This window comes from Anabas testudineus, chromosome 17, assembly GCF_900324465.2.
Source record: "Anabas testudineus chromosome 17, fAnaTes1.2, whole genome shotgun sequence".
NCBI lineage: Eukaryota > Metazoa > Chordata > Actinopteri > Anabantiformes > Anabantidae > Anabas > Anabas testudineus.
In genome coordinates, this window is record NC_046626.1 from 16948090 (window position 1) to 16966710 (window position 18621).

At 40.7% G+C, this 18621-nt stretch overlaps 1 protein-coding gene across 1 annotated transcript in view; it reads left to right on the forward strand.

The window, feature by feature from the left end:
* The window catches only part of LOC113171312 (protein tyrosine phosphatase receptor type M), a 125926-nt gene that overhangs the window by 40755 nt on the left and 66550 nt on the right, over positions 1 to 18621 (forward strand). The window contains 4 exon segments of the mRNA XM_026373602.1: positions 3354 to 3432; positions 5242 to 5357; positions 6353 to 6527; positions 12365 to 12658. Of these exon segments, the coding sequence (XP_026229387.1) occupies positions 3354 to 3432; positions 5242 to 5357; positions 6353 to 6527; positions 12365 to 12658 (664 nt within the window).

The following is an 18621-nucleotide window of genomic DNA, read 5'->3' on the forward strand; positions in this document are numbered from 1 at the left end:
CAATAGCCCATTCAAAACACCTAAGATTATTGATTTCTGGGGCTACGGTGGTATCCATGGTAATATGTTCTCTCTCCTTTCCATCTGAGCCAGTTCTCTTTTTCCAATTCTAAAAACTCATTTTCACTTACCAATGCACATGACTGCTGGCCGAGGCAAGGTGATTTCACACTTGCCTGGCTATTAGTCTTCGTCGAGCTTGTTCCACGAGTCCACCAAATGTTAATTGATGCAGAGAGACCCCTTAACCTCCCAATGGGAGACAGCCCCTTGGTGAATTATTTCATTATGGCCTGGCAGAGCTGCTCCACAGCAGAGCTGAGGGGAGTCCTCCTGCCTGCTCATCACAGCTACCTTGATAACTTGGTTAACAAGGGACACACCGCTGAGCTTCTCACTCCTGAATGCAAGATAGGAGTTTTAATGAGAGCCACACGGACAAAAGAAAGACAGAAGAGGGAAAAGGCAACAGTTGAAAAGGACAGCATTTGCTACAGCTACAGCTATTTGTGGTGTGTTTCAGCAGATTTTGAGCTTGTAGCACGAGCATGTAGACTCAAAATGGTGCACGGTGCTTTTCAGTGTGTTCGGGGGAAACTCCCAGCATCTGTTGCCTTTCAGACCCAAGTGGAAGGTCTGTCTCTGTCTGTAATTGCTCATGGGCCAAACTGACAACATGGGTAAATGCAACAGCGCTAATAATCTGAGCACCACTCTGTCAAGAAAAGAGAGACCAATGCTTGAAATTGTCACTAATTAACAACACTAATTATAGGTATCTTTAATTGCATAGTAACCTACGCAATTGTCAAAGAGAAGCCACCTGATACTTGGAAATTATTTTTTAATTACCGGTAAGGCTTTGAGTCGTTGTGAGCCTTTCAGCCCATGATAATTACTCTACTGTCAGGTCATCCCTAAAACTTTTAATTTAGATTGTCATGCATTTCCAAAACTGCAGAGCATTGTGCTAAACACTATAATTTTCAGTAAATGTGATACACAATTTATAAATGTCCTGTGCAAAATGCTCAAAATGTCCTATGTGCGTATGATGAAAAACCCCAATTTATCATCATAATGCACCAGTGAGAATGGAAAAACCCAAACGTCCTCATCTATCTTGACTTCTATACAGTAGGGCCTGTGGCAGAGCTAATCAATCCTGCTGTAATACAGTATTTAGCCAAGTCCCTTAGGGACAACCAGTGCGGTGATGTAGACATTCAATGTTGGGTTCACTGTCTGTCTCGCTGACAAATGAGAATGGTGAACTTTGCTGTGACATCAACAGCTTTTGTCCCATGTGAATATTTTCAGTTGGTGGGTCAGGCCCAATTATGCACTGCACTATCATTGATGTTGGAATCAATTATATCACAGCTATTAGGCAGCCTGACTGATGTCTGTTGCACAAACAAAGGATTTCAATTAGAGAGTGGGGGCCAGTTCATTTGTCTGGTGGCGATATATGGAGTGGTTGGCCTTTTAATTTCCTTTAAATTAGCCTGTAATGAGGCCATAATTGGCACCCAAGACATTCACTTTCATATTTCATGAGACAAAAAAAGAAATTTATAATTAGACAGTCTTATCTGAAGGCATCCTGCCTCCCAGATGACAATGGTAACTATCTCCGCCTCCACATTCCTGGGCTACAAAAGGAATCTCAGAGATGTAAGTGTGTGCAGCCAAGCTACAGCTAGTAGGGCATAAGACTCTGGGTGACACCATATACAGAACTTACCCATTAATATACACATATATATACTATTCAGTGGTAGATCTGTGCTTATATTTAGGGAGTAATGGCATGCAAAACACGTGTAGCTGCAGTGTGTGCGGTGTAATAAGGCGCTGCACCACACCCTGGGTTTGGGAAGCGACTGGCATTCTGTTTCCCTTTTTATCACACTGGAGACCATGGAGTACATAACTCTGACATTCTGCTGAGACACACCCTCTGTCAGAGTGTAAGACCATTTGTTTAGCAGGATAACTTGTCTCCTAAAATAGGGTCATGTTGGTCCAACACAGCACAGTTGTACGTGATTTCAGATTTCTTGTCAGTGATAGCAACTAACTTGTCAAACAAGTAACACTACACCCAGAGCAACTGTGACCAACAACCACTGACCCTTAATTTATCCTTATTTAAATATATCCTTATTTACAAAATAGAATGTGCACACTTACCTCCAGATGCATATGTCCATGCAATTTGCTGTTTTGTTTTATATATTTTTCTTAGAGATTATCACGCATTAAATGTTATTTCTTTAATAGGAAGTAGTGCCAGTTAAAATTTTAAAGAGAGGCTCGAAACATCTGTTCTTAAAAGTAAATATAAGTTTATTGTGTGTTTATTAAATGGAAAATTGCACATCATTAGATTACATAGTTTGCATTATGCAAACTAATTATCGCAGTCAGTATTTACACCCTGTAACTGCTGGTAGCTAAGGGAAAGCTAATGTTAGCCTGCTTATAAATGGCCTGTTAAATTGAAAAATGTTAAATACGTTTCATATAAAATATGCAGTATACTGATGCAATTACCACTATTAGACTAAATTGTGTTGGTTAAGTGAGTGTAATCAGCTTTTGTCAACAGCCCTTCAATATAATTCAGTACCACTAACTTTTAACATCTTGTGTTGCACAAATAAATAAATAAAGAATACCTGTATTTTCAAATGATTGGCTTTCAGGTTGAATGCATCCTCCTGAATCATTATTTAAAATGTATCCCACACTGTGTTAACATAGTGAATTCCTTTTGATTTGCCGGTGCTACAGATGTTTCCTAGCAACCGACTAGAGAACAGGACTTAAGTCTTTAGCAGATGAAACATTTCTTACCTTGTTATATTGCTCCTCAAGTTGCCAAATGACTAGTTTGAAACTAGTTAATTAGGAAGGATTTCTCTTTTTTGTAATATGATGACATTATTGCACAAATAAAACGTCATTGGAATGAAGGCCACAAAATCCCAGTAGTGTATATTTGATACGCTGTACACTTTACATCAAAGCATTTTTAGTTTGAATTGACCTGATACTAGGTGTGTGACCTTCCCATACATAATGCGCATGTCACAGGCCGTGTACTAATCATCTTAAGGCTCAAACTTAATTTAACATTTGCATGTCATAACGCCTATCAACTGTGACATATTGTGGAAATAATGTCAGTGGCCTGCAGCTGTGTGACCAGCTGCAGCTAGGCTTAGAGCAGATTACATTAGCAGGAGCTGGACTTCTCTGTACACAGGGGCGCCCTCACTCAAATGCCATTTGAAGACATGTGCCCATTTATCATTGGTGTTATGAGTCTCCTATCTCTTCCTCAGATTGTGTTTGAAGCCGTAACCTCAGGGCAGCGCGGCTTGCTGGCCATCAAAGACGTCGTGGTCCAAGGCCACCAGTGCAGTAAGTCATTTTTACCTTGGCCATAAAAGAGTATCATCAAAGAGTCATTGTTGTCTCCATGACACCTCCACAAATACCTGTATTGTTACTCCCCCAGTCAAACAAAAGGCCTTCAAAGAATAGGATACAGTCAATCCAAAGTGTAAACCTCCCTCCTCTGAGCTCCCTGAAGATTTATGAGCATACAGTTGTCATGCTGAAGTGTGCTCAGGATATAATGTTGGAGTGGCTCTGTTAAATCTGTCCTTTGAGAGATGGGAGAAATAGAGAAAAAAGGGGATGAAAAACACATACCACCCTACAGTATGCTGCCGCAGCCTGTGTTTGGGTTCTGCTGTTATTCTCCCTCCTTAAGGATATTCAGTAGGGCATCTCATCTCTCAGATGCTCCGAATTATGCTGCCTCCACTGAATATAAGTACGAGCAATTCAGAATGCAATGCGGAGCTAATCGACGTGCTAGCATGCATGTATTTCAAAAATGTTCTGCTTGACTTCTTGGATGCGCTCCTGTTGTGCGAGTACAGGGATGAGAGCTCCTCTGTCTTTATATGCTTTTGAGTGCAGAGAGTCATGTTCGTCCACATGGCACTGCTTTAGTTTATATTAAAGGGTTATCACATGCTATATGTCTAATTCTAAATCAATACCACATGGGTTTTCATCCGTTGATTTATGCGTTACTCTACACCTCATAGCTGAGGTATCAAGCTGTGACTGTTAGGTGCTAATGACCTGGTAACCGTTTGAAAGCAGCCAAATTCCTACAAATGTTACATCAATAAAATTGATTTATATAGCAATAGGTGTTGCATATAGATGCATTTCAGTAAATCAAAGACGCCTTGCAACGTGATCTGTGCCTCAATGCATGAAAGTGCGAATGGATCAATAACCCACTAAAAGGCAACTGGGTTTCTTTGAGTGATAAGCAAAGTGATCAGAGTGACTCATCAGCCAGTTCAGTATCTATTTATACAACCATGTGGAATATCCAGAACAAAGGTGTGATTATGCCACTGGGTGGTCTGCTTCTCCTTCAATCATTAAAGAACACGGTGGTGATGAGAAAAACAAATATGTCTTTTTTTTTTGGCACTGCTTAGATTGACAAGCCAAAGTTATAATGGAGGTAAAGTTCAAAGTTGAGGTTATCAAATATGAAGTGAAAGTGAAAGTCTTGATGATGAAAGTGATAGAATTAGCTTTTGCCAAGTCTTTGGAGATTTGGTAATGTTTCGAATCAAGGTCGCTTCACTGAATTGCCCTATTTTCCTATGTAGAATAGCAGTACTAATCAGAAATGTTCTACATAAGTTATTTTCTGTGGACTATCCCCAGTCTGCGAGTGTGCCGATAATGAGCACATTTGAAAAAGAGAAAAATGCTTTCGAAAATTCAAAGCATTGCAGTTAAGACAGCAGAAAGTGGGTTTCTCTTGGGTGCAAGATCAGTCTCGGCTGACTTGTTTTAAATATGTATGCATGTTTAGGTGTGTTCCTCACAAAATATACAGACCTTCAGCACTTAGGGGCTCTGGCTGGTTAAATACAGCAGGATCCATTTAAGTCTACTTCTATGAGTTCTCTGTTACATACAAAACTTGGCACAAGTTAGGAAGTGGGCAGCAGATACATTTGAGGACACAGCAGCATAAACTGCCTTTGCCCTGGTGCACCTGCTATGGCAATTAATCCTCATAAACTACAAACCCATTTTAGAGAGGTTGAACTTTTACATCTCAGCATGCAGTGACACTAAATTCAGTTCTTTTTCTTCCATGTGATACATATTTGCCTTGTTTCATAGTGAACACTCCTCACTTCCTGACTATAAAAGGAGTTGAGGTCAATGCTGGACAGACTGCTTCTTTTCACTGCACAGTCAATGGACGCAAAAGGGACAACTTCCGCCTCTGGCTTCAGGTGAGAGTGCTTTTCCCCCCTTCCACAGAGACAAGATCAAAGTGTTGAATCAGCTTCAGACCGCAGCCCCCTGGAAATTAAATTGTCTTACTGAACTCTCAATATTTATCTGGAGTTGTTGTTCCTTGTATTTTTAATGTGCATTCTCTACTCATTCATGGTAAATACACAAGCTCAGACACAACAGACTGCCCATGGTTTTACAAAAGGTAAACACTTACATTAACTGTCCAGTAAACTAAAGTTTGTCACACTGCACTCAGGTTTTACGGCCAGCAACATGTGACAATTTAATGCAAACATTTTTTTGTTTGTTTTACTATGACCTTCAGTTTGAGATTTCACCTGCTCATCAGATTTCCAGTGGCTCTCCATCTGGGAAGCAGCAGATTACTGTTAGTTCAGATCACTGCAGTATGGACTTAACCTATATAGATGCTGGCTCTGTGGGTACTGTGTACTATATCTGGCACAACTGAGCTGCACAGCAGTCTTGAATTGACCTTGTTCTGAGCAGCAAAGGTAGTGCATCTGGCAGACATAACCCTGCCGGCTCTGCTGCTAAGCACACTGTCACACATGTGATCAGTGGGAGCATGACGCTGGGTAAAGGTCCTCTGCCAGGTACTCCATCATTTTAACAAACATGTCCTCATTAGCACAGGAGCTGGAAAACAAACATTAAGTGAACTCCCCCGATGACAGTAATGAAGAAATATTTCTAATGAACAAATGTCCCCCATCTGCCTGCTGTGAGGGGTGACAGCTGGGGAGAGCCCACTGCGTGTTTGTGTGTGTGCGTGCACTCCTGTGTGATAAATGTATTCCTACTATCAGCCACCGACGGGAATGATAGGACACAAACAAACATGCATGAGAACAGACGAGAAGTACATTCAACCAGAGTTTCGGAAACACACAAGGTCAGGCTGCTTTGGTTGGTAAACCTTTCCATTTTGGAGGTTCACCTGTGTGTTTGCCTCGTTTCCAAACAGGGTATAGGTGGACGTGAGGCCCCCATGAAAGCCACTAAACCTTGGAACAACCGGCGCTTCATAGGCACTTTCGACGTGGAGAACACAACCAAGGGCGACTCAGGCCGCTACCGCTGCATCGTCCACTCAGACAAAGGGGTTGGAGTGTCCAATTATGGGGAGCTGACCATAAAACGTAAGTATTGGTCCCAAAGCAGGGGAAAAACACAACCACAACCCACAGCGTCTGAATGAGCACTACAGAGTCAGCAGGGATGTTTTCCATCCGCACGACCTCCACGCATTCAGCAAAGTCAACAGGAGATAAACAGGAAGTGTTCGTAGATGAAAATGTCCTCGAAGGCGACATTAAAAATACTATTTTTATGCTGATTTGTTATTCAGAAGAATTTAGTACCTCCCCAGTAAAGGCTGACCTTGACCAAGCACCATTTCACCTAAAAGATCACAAAGGCACAGAGGCACCAGGTTTACAGTAACCTCACTGATATTTCACTTCTGCAGTCATTTGATATGAATTTATGGAGTCATCTGAAACTAAATCCTGCAAGGCCTTACTTTCCTACAGCCCCGTAGCCCGGTAATGGCCTTCTATATTTCTTCACCTCAATTTTCTCCCTGTGCTCTCAATTGAATTTACTGCCCCGATTTTTTTTTCTTTCTTTTTTTTTTTTTTTTGTCTCCAAGCTTTATGTGATTGATAGGTTTAATCCTGGCTGTCCAGATCGAGGTCTGTCAATCATGCGAGAATGGCCGGGACCAGACACAGCAGAGTGAAGAGGGAGATAAAGTCTCTCTGCCCAAGTGTATCAGTGGGTTTCAGTGATGTACTCAAAGAAAATTTACTGACACACTAAAGGCACTCAAAACCACACTTGTGCATAAATTTGGCAACACAATAACTCTCACATCCTCACACGCACACACATACTCGCTAGACAGCAATATTTTTGCTGATTGCTGCTTTCAGTGTGTTACTAGATATATTTTTACACAAGACAAACCAGTTAAGTGCAAAGTGCTTTTGTCATAAATATTTAAAATACAGTAATTTTCTAGATTTAAGCATTTATCGAATCTTGTAATGCATCCCACTTTAAAATCCGCAGAGATTTCACACCTCAATGACTCTGCCATGAGCCAACTCATTGGAGAAAGAAAAGAGGCGTTTTCACGGTTATAAGTGTCATACATAAAAAAGCTGATATCTTCTCTTATCGTACCAGTCATAAAACAAGTGCTTAACCCTCCTAGCAACGTGCCTGAGTTGTAAATCCTCCTTAAATGTGTATTCACCGCATCCGTGACTCGTTTTTGGAGGAGTGACCATGGAGCAATTCTGTGGATTATGAGCCTGCTACAGTTTCACGACGGCTCGCTCCCCACACCTCATTACCATACACTGCCTTTTTCTTCAACATGAGGAGAGTGAATGCTTGATTATCCTAGATAATCATTTCTGCTTTTCATGCCAGGATTCAGTCAGATTTATGTGCCTATGTAGAAGTGCTCTGCATGTATTTCCCTAGCGCCATACGGATTGGCCCAGTGCAGCCTCTTTTCCGAGCCTCCCTTGTGATGGGCTCTCCTGTAGTGCAGCCAGTGGTTTTGAAAGAGGGATAATTACTCCCTGTCCAAGTGCTGGCTCTTTTCTTGGCCTGGTTAGAATCACCTGGAGCCCTCAAAGCGCCCGCTCAGCTCCATCGTATTATTCTGGGCCATGCTACCCACTCAAGGCTGCCGAGGCGTGGCAGTGTCAGCACTAATGAGAATAGCCACCAAAAATCGAAGGCCAGCCAGTCAAGCTCATCATTTTCCTGTGGCCACCTCTTTTCATATCAGGAGTAGGTCATGCTTTACTCAGAGCAGTCCAATTAGAAGAGCACACAACGTAATGAGGACCTCTTGCATCTTAACAAGCGAGGCTCAGTGGACGTAACGGGCAAAAGAAAGAAGGATTTATAAACCGACAAGTCTAACTAATCGAACAGCAGAGCAGAGTGGCAGCTCTTATTATTGCTCTCTGTGTGGTGAATGGTAAATGGGCGGCAAAGTGTGTGTGTATCTGCAATCTTTTGTACTATTAAAATAATTAGTTAATTAAGTGATTAGTGGAAAGGGAATTGAGAACCAATTCATAATTTCAGTGGCAGAAATGCCAAAGATTGCTGCAAAGTTTGGCTGTTTTTCTTATATCACTGTAAAGAAAACGAGACGACGAGCAGCATCAAGTCCCTCGAACATTTTGGTGAAATTTTTAGGCTTAAAGATTAATAATAAGAAAATCAGTTGTTTTCATTGTGTGTTTTTATTTTTAGTATGTCATGTGGTATTGGGTCCATGTGCATGCCAGGGTGTGCATGTGCGTATTACTTTGTGTGATTGCTTTTTGGCAAGCAGGCAGGTGCTGTGGTAGAGGCGAGCGCAGCTGTCGCCCGGCCGTTTGCCTGCCTGGTCAACATCATGACAACAGCTGCTCAGTGACCCTCGCGTATGGCTGCCCCTGTCATCTCCACACTGTCGCCCATCTCCAGCCAGCGCGGGGCTCGGTTCAGAGCCCTCTCCGCAGCCCCAGCGCTGTGAAGCTGCCTCACTTAAACAGTGGGAATTTAGGTGTTAATATTCTGAAGTGTTCCAGCACTTGAGTGCATTTCACACCGGTAATCCGTTGTTTTCAGTGCGTCTGCTGTCGGCTGTTGAACAGAGGATTACTGTACCTACAGGAATTATTTCATCACCATAAGCTGCTGTTTTTGCTTTTGTGAAGCAGTAACTTTTAAAAGTTAAGTGAAATGCTTATTGCTATCGTACTTTGCTTAGTTTTACTTTATTATTACAGCAAAAATAGGATTTAATGGAAGCTGACATGCATAAAAAACATTAAAAAAAAACATGGACTTTTGTATTCTACAGTCTGACACTGTTACAGTATTAATAGCAGATAAAACCGTATAGAGGAAGAAGCTGTATCATTAGTCTAATCAATTTATATCACGTTTCACACACATCGGCAAGTTGAGGCGATTCACATCAGCATAAAAGCAAATTAATTAATATTGTAAAATCAAATAAACTAAAATTAACAAATGACAAACTCACTCAGTGGGATTTACAGTCAGCTTTACAATGACACCCTCTGTCCTTAGACCTTTGAATCTAGGTAAATCTAAAAACCCTTAAGAGGAAAAGCTTTGTCATATTTTGAAGGTTATTTGTTCCTGACCATCACAAGGTGTCAGTGCACTGACAACATTGAACAACTCAATAACTTATTCCGATTTTTCACTTTTAATTAGTTCCTTTACAAAGTTCTTACCTTTGATTTAGTTCTTTAATTAATACATACTTATTATGCAATAGAATAAATTACATCTGCTTTTTTTAATTGTACATGCCATCTGCTTTTCTCAAAAATAATGAAGCCAAACAACTTCAGGAAAACCTGAGTTCTCTGTTGTGCTAAGCCAACACAGGAAAACCCATTTTGTACATTTGAGTCTCATTTGATGTTTTAAAATATTACAAATGTCAAAAAGAATTGCAGTAGCAATAATTTTTGATACGCTGCTATGATGTCAGGGATCATACTAGCACGAGTCTCTGCTGTTTTCTGTTGTTTAAATTAAACTGAGCACATTGCTACTTAACTCAGTTAAACCTTTTAGGCATAACAGACCCCAAACAAAAAAAAAAAAAACAGTGGTTAAACCTAGATTCTGAATCACCTCATTCTCAAGTGTCTGGCTCCAGCATCAGACTGCTGCACCGTGCTTAAGTCTGGAGGAAGACCTGCTGGATTAGCTGGTTCGCTTTAGGTGATGTTTGACAGCAGCGCTGGAAGCTTAGATTAGTGGGAGTTTAGGGACCTGTGACGGAGGTCACTGTGGGGTAACCATCTGCTGAGGAGGAGCCTCCAATTCTCTGTAGGACACCTCTGCCTGCTCCTAGTGTGTCTGGAGACTTCTCCTTCTCCATGACAACTCCATGAGAAGCAGCCAGGCGACTAATGGCATTATTCTGTTACATGTGTGCTCATTAGAGCTACTCACCGTGGCCTTTGGGATGTGTAACTATTGTAGTATGTGACAAGGGTAGATTCCTTTGCAATGCCCTACCAGTGGGTCATGGGTCCTTGTTGACAGTGGCAGGTTTTTGGTTGCACCAGGAGACACGGTTTGGAGCATGGAAGTCATCTAGTTGTGCCTGTAAACAAATAGGGACTCAAACAATAAATAATAAAATAATAAATATGCTGATATATATTTGTTATTGAAATGCCGAAAGTAGACTTTGCATGTTCACAAAGCCATCATGATCCTTTGCATGCAAACCATAAACTCAAATGTATAAAACTGTTTCTATGGATGACAGAAGTTTCCACTAACGCCCCCTCAAATGTTAAAGCATTGTCTCCTTACAAGGTAATATAATATTGGAATCATGAAAATATCCTTCAGTTGAAATAACTTGTCTGACATTTCAAGGAACCTCATTAGACCAGAAACGGCACAAGGTTTAAGCAAGATTAGACAAATATTGGTGACACAACAAAGGAAAAGGTCGTTCTCAAGGTTGTCACTGAACGCCACATTTCTGTATTGTAGAAGAAAAACTTCAGAATATTTTTCAGACAAATCCAAACAAATGCTCTGAAGGTTAAAAATAACCAGAAGTGATATTTATTTCCAATTGTTCTGCTTGTTATAACAGAATTAGTTTTAATGTGTGATAATTGTATAATAAAAAGTGTCCAAGTAAGAGGCTGATATTAAAGTCTAATTTCTTAGTTGCCACGTGAGTTATTATTACAGTGTTGTGGAGAGATAAAACAGTTTGAAACTATCAAATATGAGAGGCCAGGTCTTGGATGAAGTCTTTTAAATTGATACTATTGCTTTTACTTTGGTATCTTTAGCTATTGGTAGTGATAGTTACAATATGCACTTTATGCACGTGCTAGCATGAGAATCCACCACTATGCACTAGTGTTGCCAGGTTGTTCTCAGTCTTTCCACAATAAGATACGTTCTGGAACATATTTGTACAGAAGATATAGTTGAATATTGTAGCTTTAAGTAAAGAACCAGAATGTTTTCTCCACCACTGTCTCTTTACTTAAAATCATTTCAAAAGATTAGTGTATATACAATGCTATTCTTACAAATACAACAAGTGCAGAGCACACACATACAAACTTCATTATCTCATACAAATACCACGTCCATGAAGCTATGTTGTGTTGGCAATTGTGTTTATGGAAAAAAAATATCCATGGCACATTGATTAAATTTTTTTGTGAACATGCCGGACAAAGCTTCCATATTGGGCATATTTGTGAAACATTCTCTGGCAAAAATGTTTGTTTGCTTGTGACAACATTCACACACGGTAACCAAAGTAGAAATTTTATTTTTTGTTATAAAGGTAAAATGCTCAAAATTCTTTCCCATCAATAATTGTGGCTTTAAATAGAATTACAAAATTCCACAGCAGTCATGAGTTGAGAGATTAAAGCAGGTCGTGATGCAGACAAGAAAGATGACAATGACAGTAGTTCTAATTACAAAAGGTTTTTCCATAGACGTCCTCTGATTAAAATCAATACTTTGCTCTGTAGGTGCAGCCTTTGCCGAGGTCTGGGTAGCTTCGTTTACACCTCTACTAGAAGTTGCCGTCACTTTCAAAATGCGTGTGATTACTCAGTCATTGTACTACCGATGATGAGATATTGCATTCACCAAGCTGGGACTATTGATTGTTACATGGTACTACTTAAAACTGTCTGGCAAACATGAACGCATTCTTCATGTGCTCCCAGGGAATTTTGATGTAGTTGATGGTTTAAAAGAACAAATTGATTCTGCTCTCCTTGTTTGTTTGGTACATTTGTCCATAGTTTTCTGTGAGAAAGTCACATTGAAAATACCTAATTATCTTCTGCATTGACTTTCTGCCCATTCATCGTTATAGTGTGCTCATCTAACATCTGTAAAAACTTTTTGCTCCATCTAGAGCCCCCAGTGCCTATTGCACCACCCCAGCTGACTGCTGTTGGGGCCACTTATCTGTGGATCCAGCTGAACGCCAACTCCATCAATGGGGACGGCCCAATCATAGACAGAGAGGTGGAGTACCGCACAGTGTCGGGCACTATGTATGACCTTCAGCCTGTAGACAAGACCACGCACAAGATCGGCCACCTGGACCCTGACACAGAGTATGAGATCAGTGTTCTGCTGACCAGACCTCTGGAGGGAGGAACTGGAGCCCCTGGACCACCTCTGAGGGCCAGGACCAAATGTGCAGGTGAGACCAAATATATATTTACTTACAGGGGACCACTGTGATTTTAGGGAAATGATGGACTTTTGTTGTTTACAGTGTCACATACAGTAGATTAATATATAAATGATGTTTGTTAATACATGAACACGCACTTACAAACATGAAAATAGAAATACAACCTTTAAAAACAGATTCATTTTTTTACAGTTAACCTCCTGCATACAGTAAATAGAAAGCAAGGCTTAATTTTTAATGAGGCTCCATTGTGTTTTCTCTAAAGCTTTATTGCATGTGAAGCAAATAACTGCAGTTCACAATTACTCCATATATCACATACAGTTTATTTAGCTAATTATTTTTTCTATAATAGAGTAGCTGCTTTGTTTTCACAGTTTCCACCCATAGATCTTCATTAATATTCTTGGCATAGGGACATACATTTTCTCTTTTCTCTTTTTGTCTCTAAGTTATGCATTCTGAGCTGTTCCTACTTTTTAAGCTTTACCAGTGACATAAAAACCGTTAACACCTGTGAAACAATGGGATAATAACACATTTAAGTAAACTCCTTAAACCCCCACTTGCTGTCTAGACCAGCTGTGCGTCACAGTAATTGTAATGATTTATAGTAGCTTCAGATATTCTGTACTGTACAACTGAAAACTGCCCTGCCACATGGTTAACTTTATAACTACTTGTTTATTCAGCTTAATTCTCATTTCCATAGGCCCTGCGAGTTTCTTAATCCATAAACAACACAGATTGATATCATGTAAAACAGAGTAAGAAAAATAAATGTGGATCGTTGTATTTTTGCTGTACTGTGGGCATTCAAACTCCAACATGTACATAAACACTTCGTGAATGCTTGATGATATTGTACAAATTGCCCTTCTCACAACATTAACCAGCTAAATTCCCATGCTGTACTACGATGCCAACTCGGGGAACAAAACAAACCTAGCATCAGCAGTTTCCCAGGCTAATGTTGTTTTGTGTCCAGAGAAATGCTGATGAAAATGAGATTTTTCTCCCTTCCCTGCCGAGGGTGTAACCCCTCTCCCCACTGTGAAGGTCATGGGCTTATTCATTTTTAGTCTGGCTGATAGGGATGAATGGCCCTACCTGTGCAGCCTTCTGAACCAGGCCCAGCTTCTGCAGGGGTCCTGCCCCTTGGCCACCCCACCAGTCACAGTCGGGGAGATGGATGGCCCCGGCTACTGAAGTGTGTTTGAGGAAGCAGCTCTTGATCTTGTCCGTCTCTCTCCTGGTCTTTCCCACTGACAGGCTGGGCCTCAGCAGAGCCCCTAATTGAACAGTTAAGACTCACAGGGCTGTGCGATACATCAATGTTGATGCAGACAGGCCTAGAGACTTGCTCCCCATCTCCCTGCACTGCTGTCTGGAGGTGCTAATGAAAATGTGTGGCCACTTTAGAACACTGTCTCATAATCATTCATAGCCATGCCTTGGTCACTTCACAAACTGAGCAATGTTTCTGATGACAAAGGATGTTTTAATTCAATCTTCTGTAAAATTGGGAATGTATAATGCAAGGACACCACCAATTCAATTCAGAAGCAGGAAGAAGAAAGGGCTACCCTTGAAAGGTTTCTTTTCCATGAGGCACTTCCCTTACTTTCCTAGAGAACATCAAAAGAATGTCTCATTCAAGGCTCTGTGATTGCTTTAGGGGTTATTTGTGGGTTTCAAGGGTTTTGCAGAATGATTCAAACAACATTTTGCTTTTGCCTAGCCTCCTGTTTTTTTATTAAACAGACAATGTCAAATTTCACAACTTAAAATTTGTTATTTCCCCTCTTTCCTACTGGCCAAAATGACTTGGCAAACATTTGTAGCTAAAAGAGAAAAGCATTTGGTAACTGTCCTCCTCTTCTGTGTGAAATTTGTGTCCGTGTGAAGTTGTTTACCACTTCAGAGTCCTCCACGCTTGGTGCTACTTGAAGGAAGACACTATATTATCAGGTGGTGCCCTAGGATCACAGCAGGGTGCTCTGCATTTTAGCAATGTTACTGAGAGACCATCTCACACAGAGAAACCATTTCCAGCCCACACTAGGAAGGCAGATAGAATAAGTATTCCTCTGAAGTCTGAGGCTGTACTTCAGATTTGTGTGCTGAAATATTTGGTAGAGCTTTTCAATCTCCACATCATGATCTGCTTTGGGTTAAGAAAATTACACATTTTAAATGTGAATTCATTTAAAGTTGATGGAGACAGAGAAAGAGCTGCACACAGCCTGTTTTCTACCCTGTTTCTGATGCAGAGGAGATAATTTTATACTAGTTCCCATGCTAGACGAACAGCGCGTGCTGTCTCCACCCTATGGCCTCCGCTGTCCTGCTGGCTCTCTGGCTCTTTAAAAATGGCAGTACATGATGTCCATGCTGGGTCCAAACACCTGCTCAGACTCCAGCCGCTGCCAACTCCACATCTCCATCTATAAGTTGTCTCCATCTGCGCTCGGGTACCACGTGGGAGTAGTCTCATCTGTTTGTTTTTACTTTGCCATTCTGTTGCACTGAGTGATATGAAACACAAGGGAATCAGCATTAATCAGGGATCAACCCTCGCTTAAACACTTGTTTATAATGGTGAAGAGAAGGGAGGAGCCCCGCAATTATGTTCACTCACACCAAGGTTGGGCATTTGCATTTAGCGTCCTGGTTAATTTGTAAAAGACCTGGTCTGTTTTCATGCAAAAAGGAACGATGCCAGTGTCTGGCAACATGGAAAATGTAATATCTGTCAAATTATTTTTAAAGTACAATAATTTGTCTTTGTGACATTGACACAGAAAAATAACAAGCACAACACACTATATTAGCCATGTTGAAATACTAACTGCCAGACCATATAAAGTTTGGGACTCTCTCATAAACTGAGGAAAGAAGTTCCCCTGTTACATGGAGCTAAGAATAATATGAGCTGTACAGGTAAAACCTGTTAATGCCATTTACTGAAACATCAACTTCATCTTTCACCATTTTTTCTTTTAAACTGTGCCAATTGATGCATAATGATAAGACTGATTTAGGTACGTTAATGTCATTCATTTCTTCTGCCATTGTTCAGCTGTCAAAGAAGGCTTGGTAAAGTACAATCTACAGTATAAAAGACCCTTTTTCTTAAAAGATGTCAACCATTCACGCTGATGGACAGGAAAATTGAATGACCTGACTTAAGGACAGTGAAGGCTCAGTACAACTTTCAAGTCTGAATATTTTGTGTTTAATAACTTGTATGTGGTTTTGTTGTAACCTCTGGCTGGTTATAATAAATTTACAGGTCAAATTTCAATTTGCACAAAGAGTATGATTTACTTTTCTCACAGGGAGGATTGGTTGTTTATATCCTGGTATACACGAAACTGTCTAGGTAGGAAATAAGCAGCAGATCATGAAGGATGCTCCAAGGACAGAGATGCAAGGTGACAACATGTTTCCCCAAAAGTGTGTCATTTTAAATGTGTTGGATGCTATTGTTAGCTTGACAAACAGGTTAACTCCATCAGCTTACATTATTTCCAGTCACAGTTAAGTGACTCAGTATATATCACCGTGCCATTTTTGTCTCACCAAGCCTTAAAATTTTATTAACAAAAAGGAGATAGATCACCTGTCAGCTAAAATGTTTTTTTTCCCCCCCATCTTCAGGGGGAAATTGCCTCAGCGAGGTCTAACTCTTTATGATGGTCGCCTGTCTTTCTGCGGCTGAGATTGAGCAGATCTGTCTCTCACAGTCTAAAAAGAAAGGAAATTGTTTGCTAGCTTTCACGTGTCTAAGTAATGCTATTGTTGCCTTGAGAAATGAATAGACAGCCACTTCACCTCACCATCTTAGATAACATTGGTCACTCACAAAAGCTGGCAGTCACGTGACCTATAGGATTTATACATTGTCTTTTGCAAGGTGAATGAAAAGCCTTGGTCTGAGGCCCATTGAGTTTGTGTTCTTTTGTCAGCCAGAGAAAACAGGGTAGATTGAGTTTGTGGTGTGCAGGAAGGTTATAGCAGAACCACAATAAAAGTCTTTTTATCAGAGGCAGTGGGAAGTAGAATAGCGAATTGTGTTCTATGATATTGGCTCCACGAATGGCAAATTGTGTTCTTTTCAAGGACATGTCTTCAAATAACTGCTGTCGGAAAGGAAAGAGAGAGAGAGGCTCTGTTTTTATAGCTGTTTCATTATTATTATTTCCCTCATCACCATCATTCCATCCATCTATTCCCCCTACATGAAAGAATTGAGAGGCTGAGAACAGATGTGCACAAATGATACTCTGGTGACACTCGAATAAACTTAGCTTCTCCTTACTGGAGCTGCCTCTTCAGCTCCTCACAAACAATTATCAGTGAGGTTGTTTGTATCCTCCGCTCTTAAGCCTCATGAGAATGATAAGTAGCGGTAGTTTAGTCAGGCTTGGAAGATCCTTTTGTGTGCTGTTTTTAAATTTGAACTGAAATGCTTCTCAGGGTCTTTAAATGTTTCTATTCTCCATGTTTAATTATTCATGGTCTATCTGCTGTAATTTTTGTCACAGATTTTCTCCATCCCTTTGCTGAATTATAGATGTCCCACTCCCCTTGCTAGACGTCCAGGAAGCTCTCATTCAGTCTGCTTGTATAACTCTAACTCAAGTAAATTTCTGCGTCTCTTCCTCAACTAAAGGACGGGAACGTCAGGAAGGCTGCGATTTATTCCCTGTACTCTCCCACCTAGATATGTAGTTGGATCATAGTGTGGATGCCATATATCTCCTATGTAGGTGGTTCAGAAAATGTAGCAGCCATTTCACAAAGTCAAGCGCTTCACTTTGATTTACACTCTGGGCAACACCCTGAGTTGAGTGCGACATGCAGGTTTTTGGCGACAAATGACGATGCCACACGGGCCATCTGGGGAGTGTTGAAGTTGAAAAATCACCTTGGTAACCTCCCAATGCTCCTGTAGAGATTATGTCCCTGTCGGTAAATGAAGGCCTGTGTTCTTTCCCTTTGTAAGCACTAACTACAGGCATTTTCCCCTGGAGCACACACAAGTAAAAACAAAAAACAAAGCTGGTCTGACAGGGGAGACGGCTGTGTGGGCATGTGTACGTACGTGTAAAGACAGGTGGAGGAGGAGGAAGGTCATGCTACCTGTCACTCTGACCCCAATCACTACACAGCATATCGGTGGAAACGAAATGAAAGATTGATTTAACCAGTTCCACCTCCGCTGCCTCGGCTCTTCCCATCAACTGGCTGTCCATTTGTTTTCATTCATTTGGTGGACTCGCTTCCCTTCACCTTTTGCCCTCGAGAAACACTGGTTGGGTTTGTTCTTTTAGTCCTTCTAAATGGTCAGTGATAGAAAAGATGACCTACTAACATTTTTATTCTCTTAATATTGATTTATTTATTCTGTTTCCATTAGATCTTGCAGCTGAAAACGCTTTGTATTTAAAGCAAAAGCAAGCAGAGGGTATTTGCTTTGCTTCCTTTAGAAGATTCTTTAGCAATGACACCATTTTCTGAAATACTTCACATTTGTACTCTGGAACATGGTACTTTATCTGCACCCCACTTAATGTTGCTGTCATATATAAACTGTATAACCCCTTTTAGCTTGAGTGGGCTTTAAACTACTGAACTGTGCTGCAAAACATGATGGAAGTAAGAAGTCATTAATAATTCATGAAATTACTGATTCAATACAATACAATGCTAATATATATGTGTGTGTGTATTATCAGGAATGCTAGTGGGAGTATTTATAGAGAGCTGTGTGCAGCTGTGCAGAATATCTGTACTCACACGGTTGTTAGTTGTGCAACATAGGCTGGTTGGTCATGGAAAAGAGAACCCCTGGCTTCGTATAACTTGACAGTCTTGGGTCTTGTCATGTATCATCTTCCTGTGTTGGTAAAGTGTATCTTACTTCCCTCTCACACATCTGCTCTTTCTTTCTTTGATTCTGA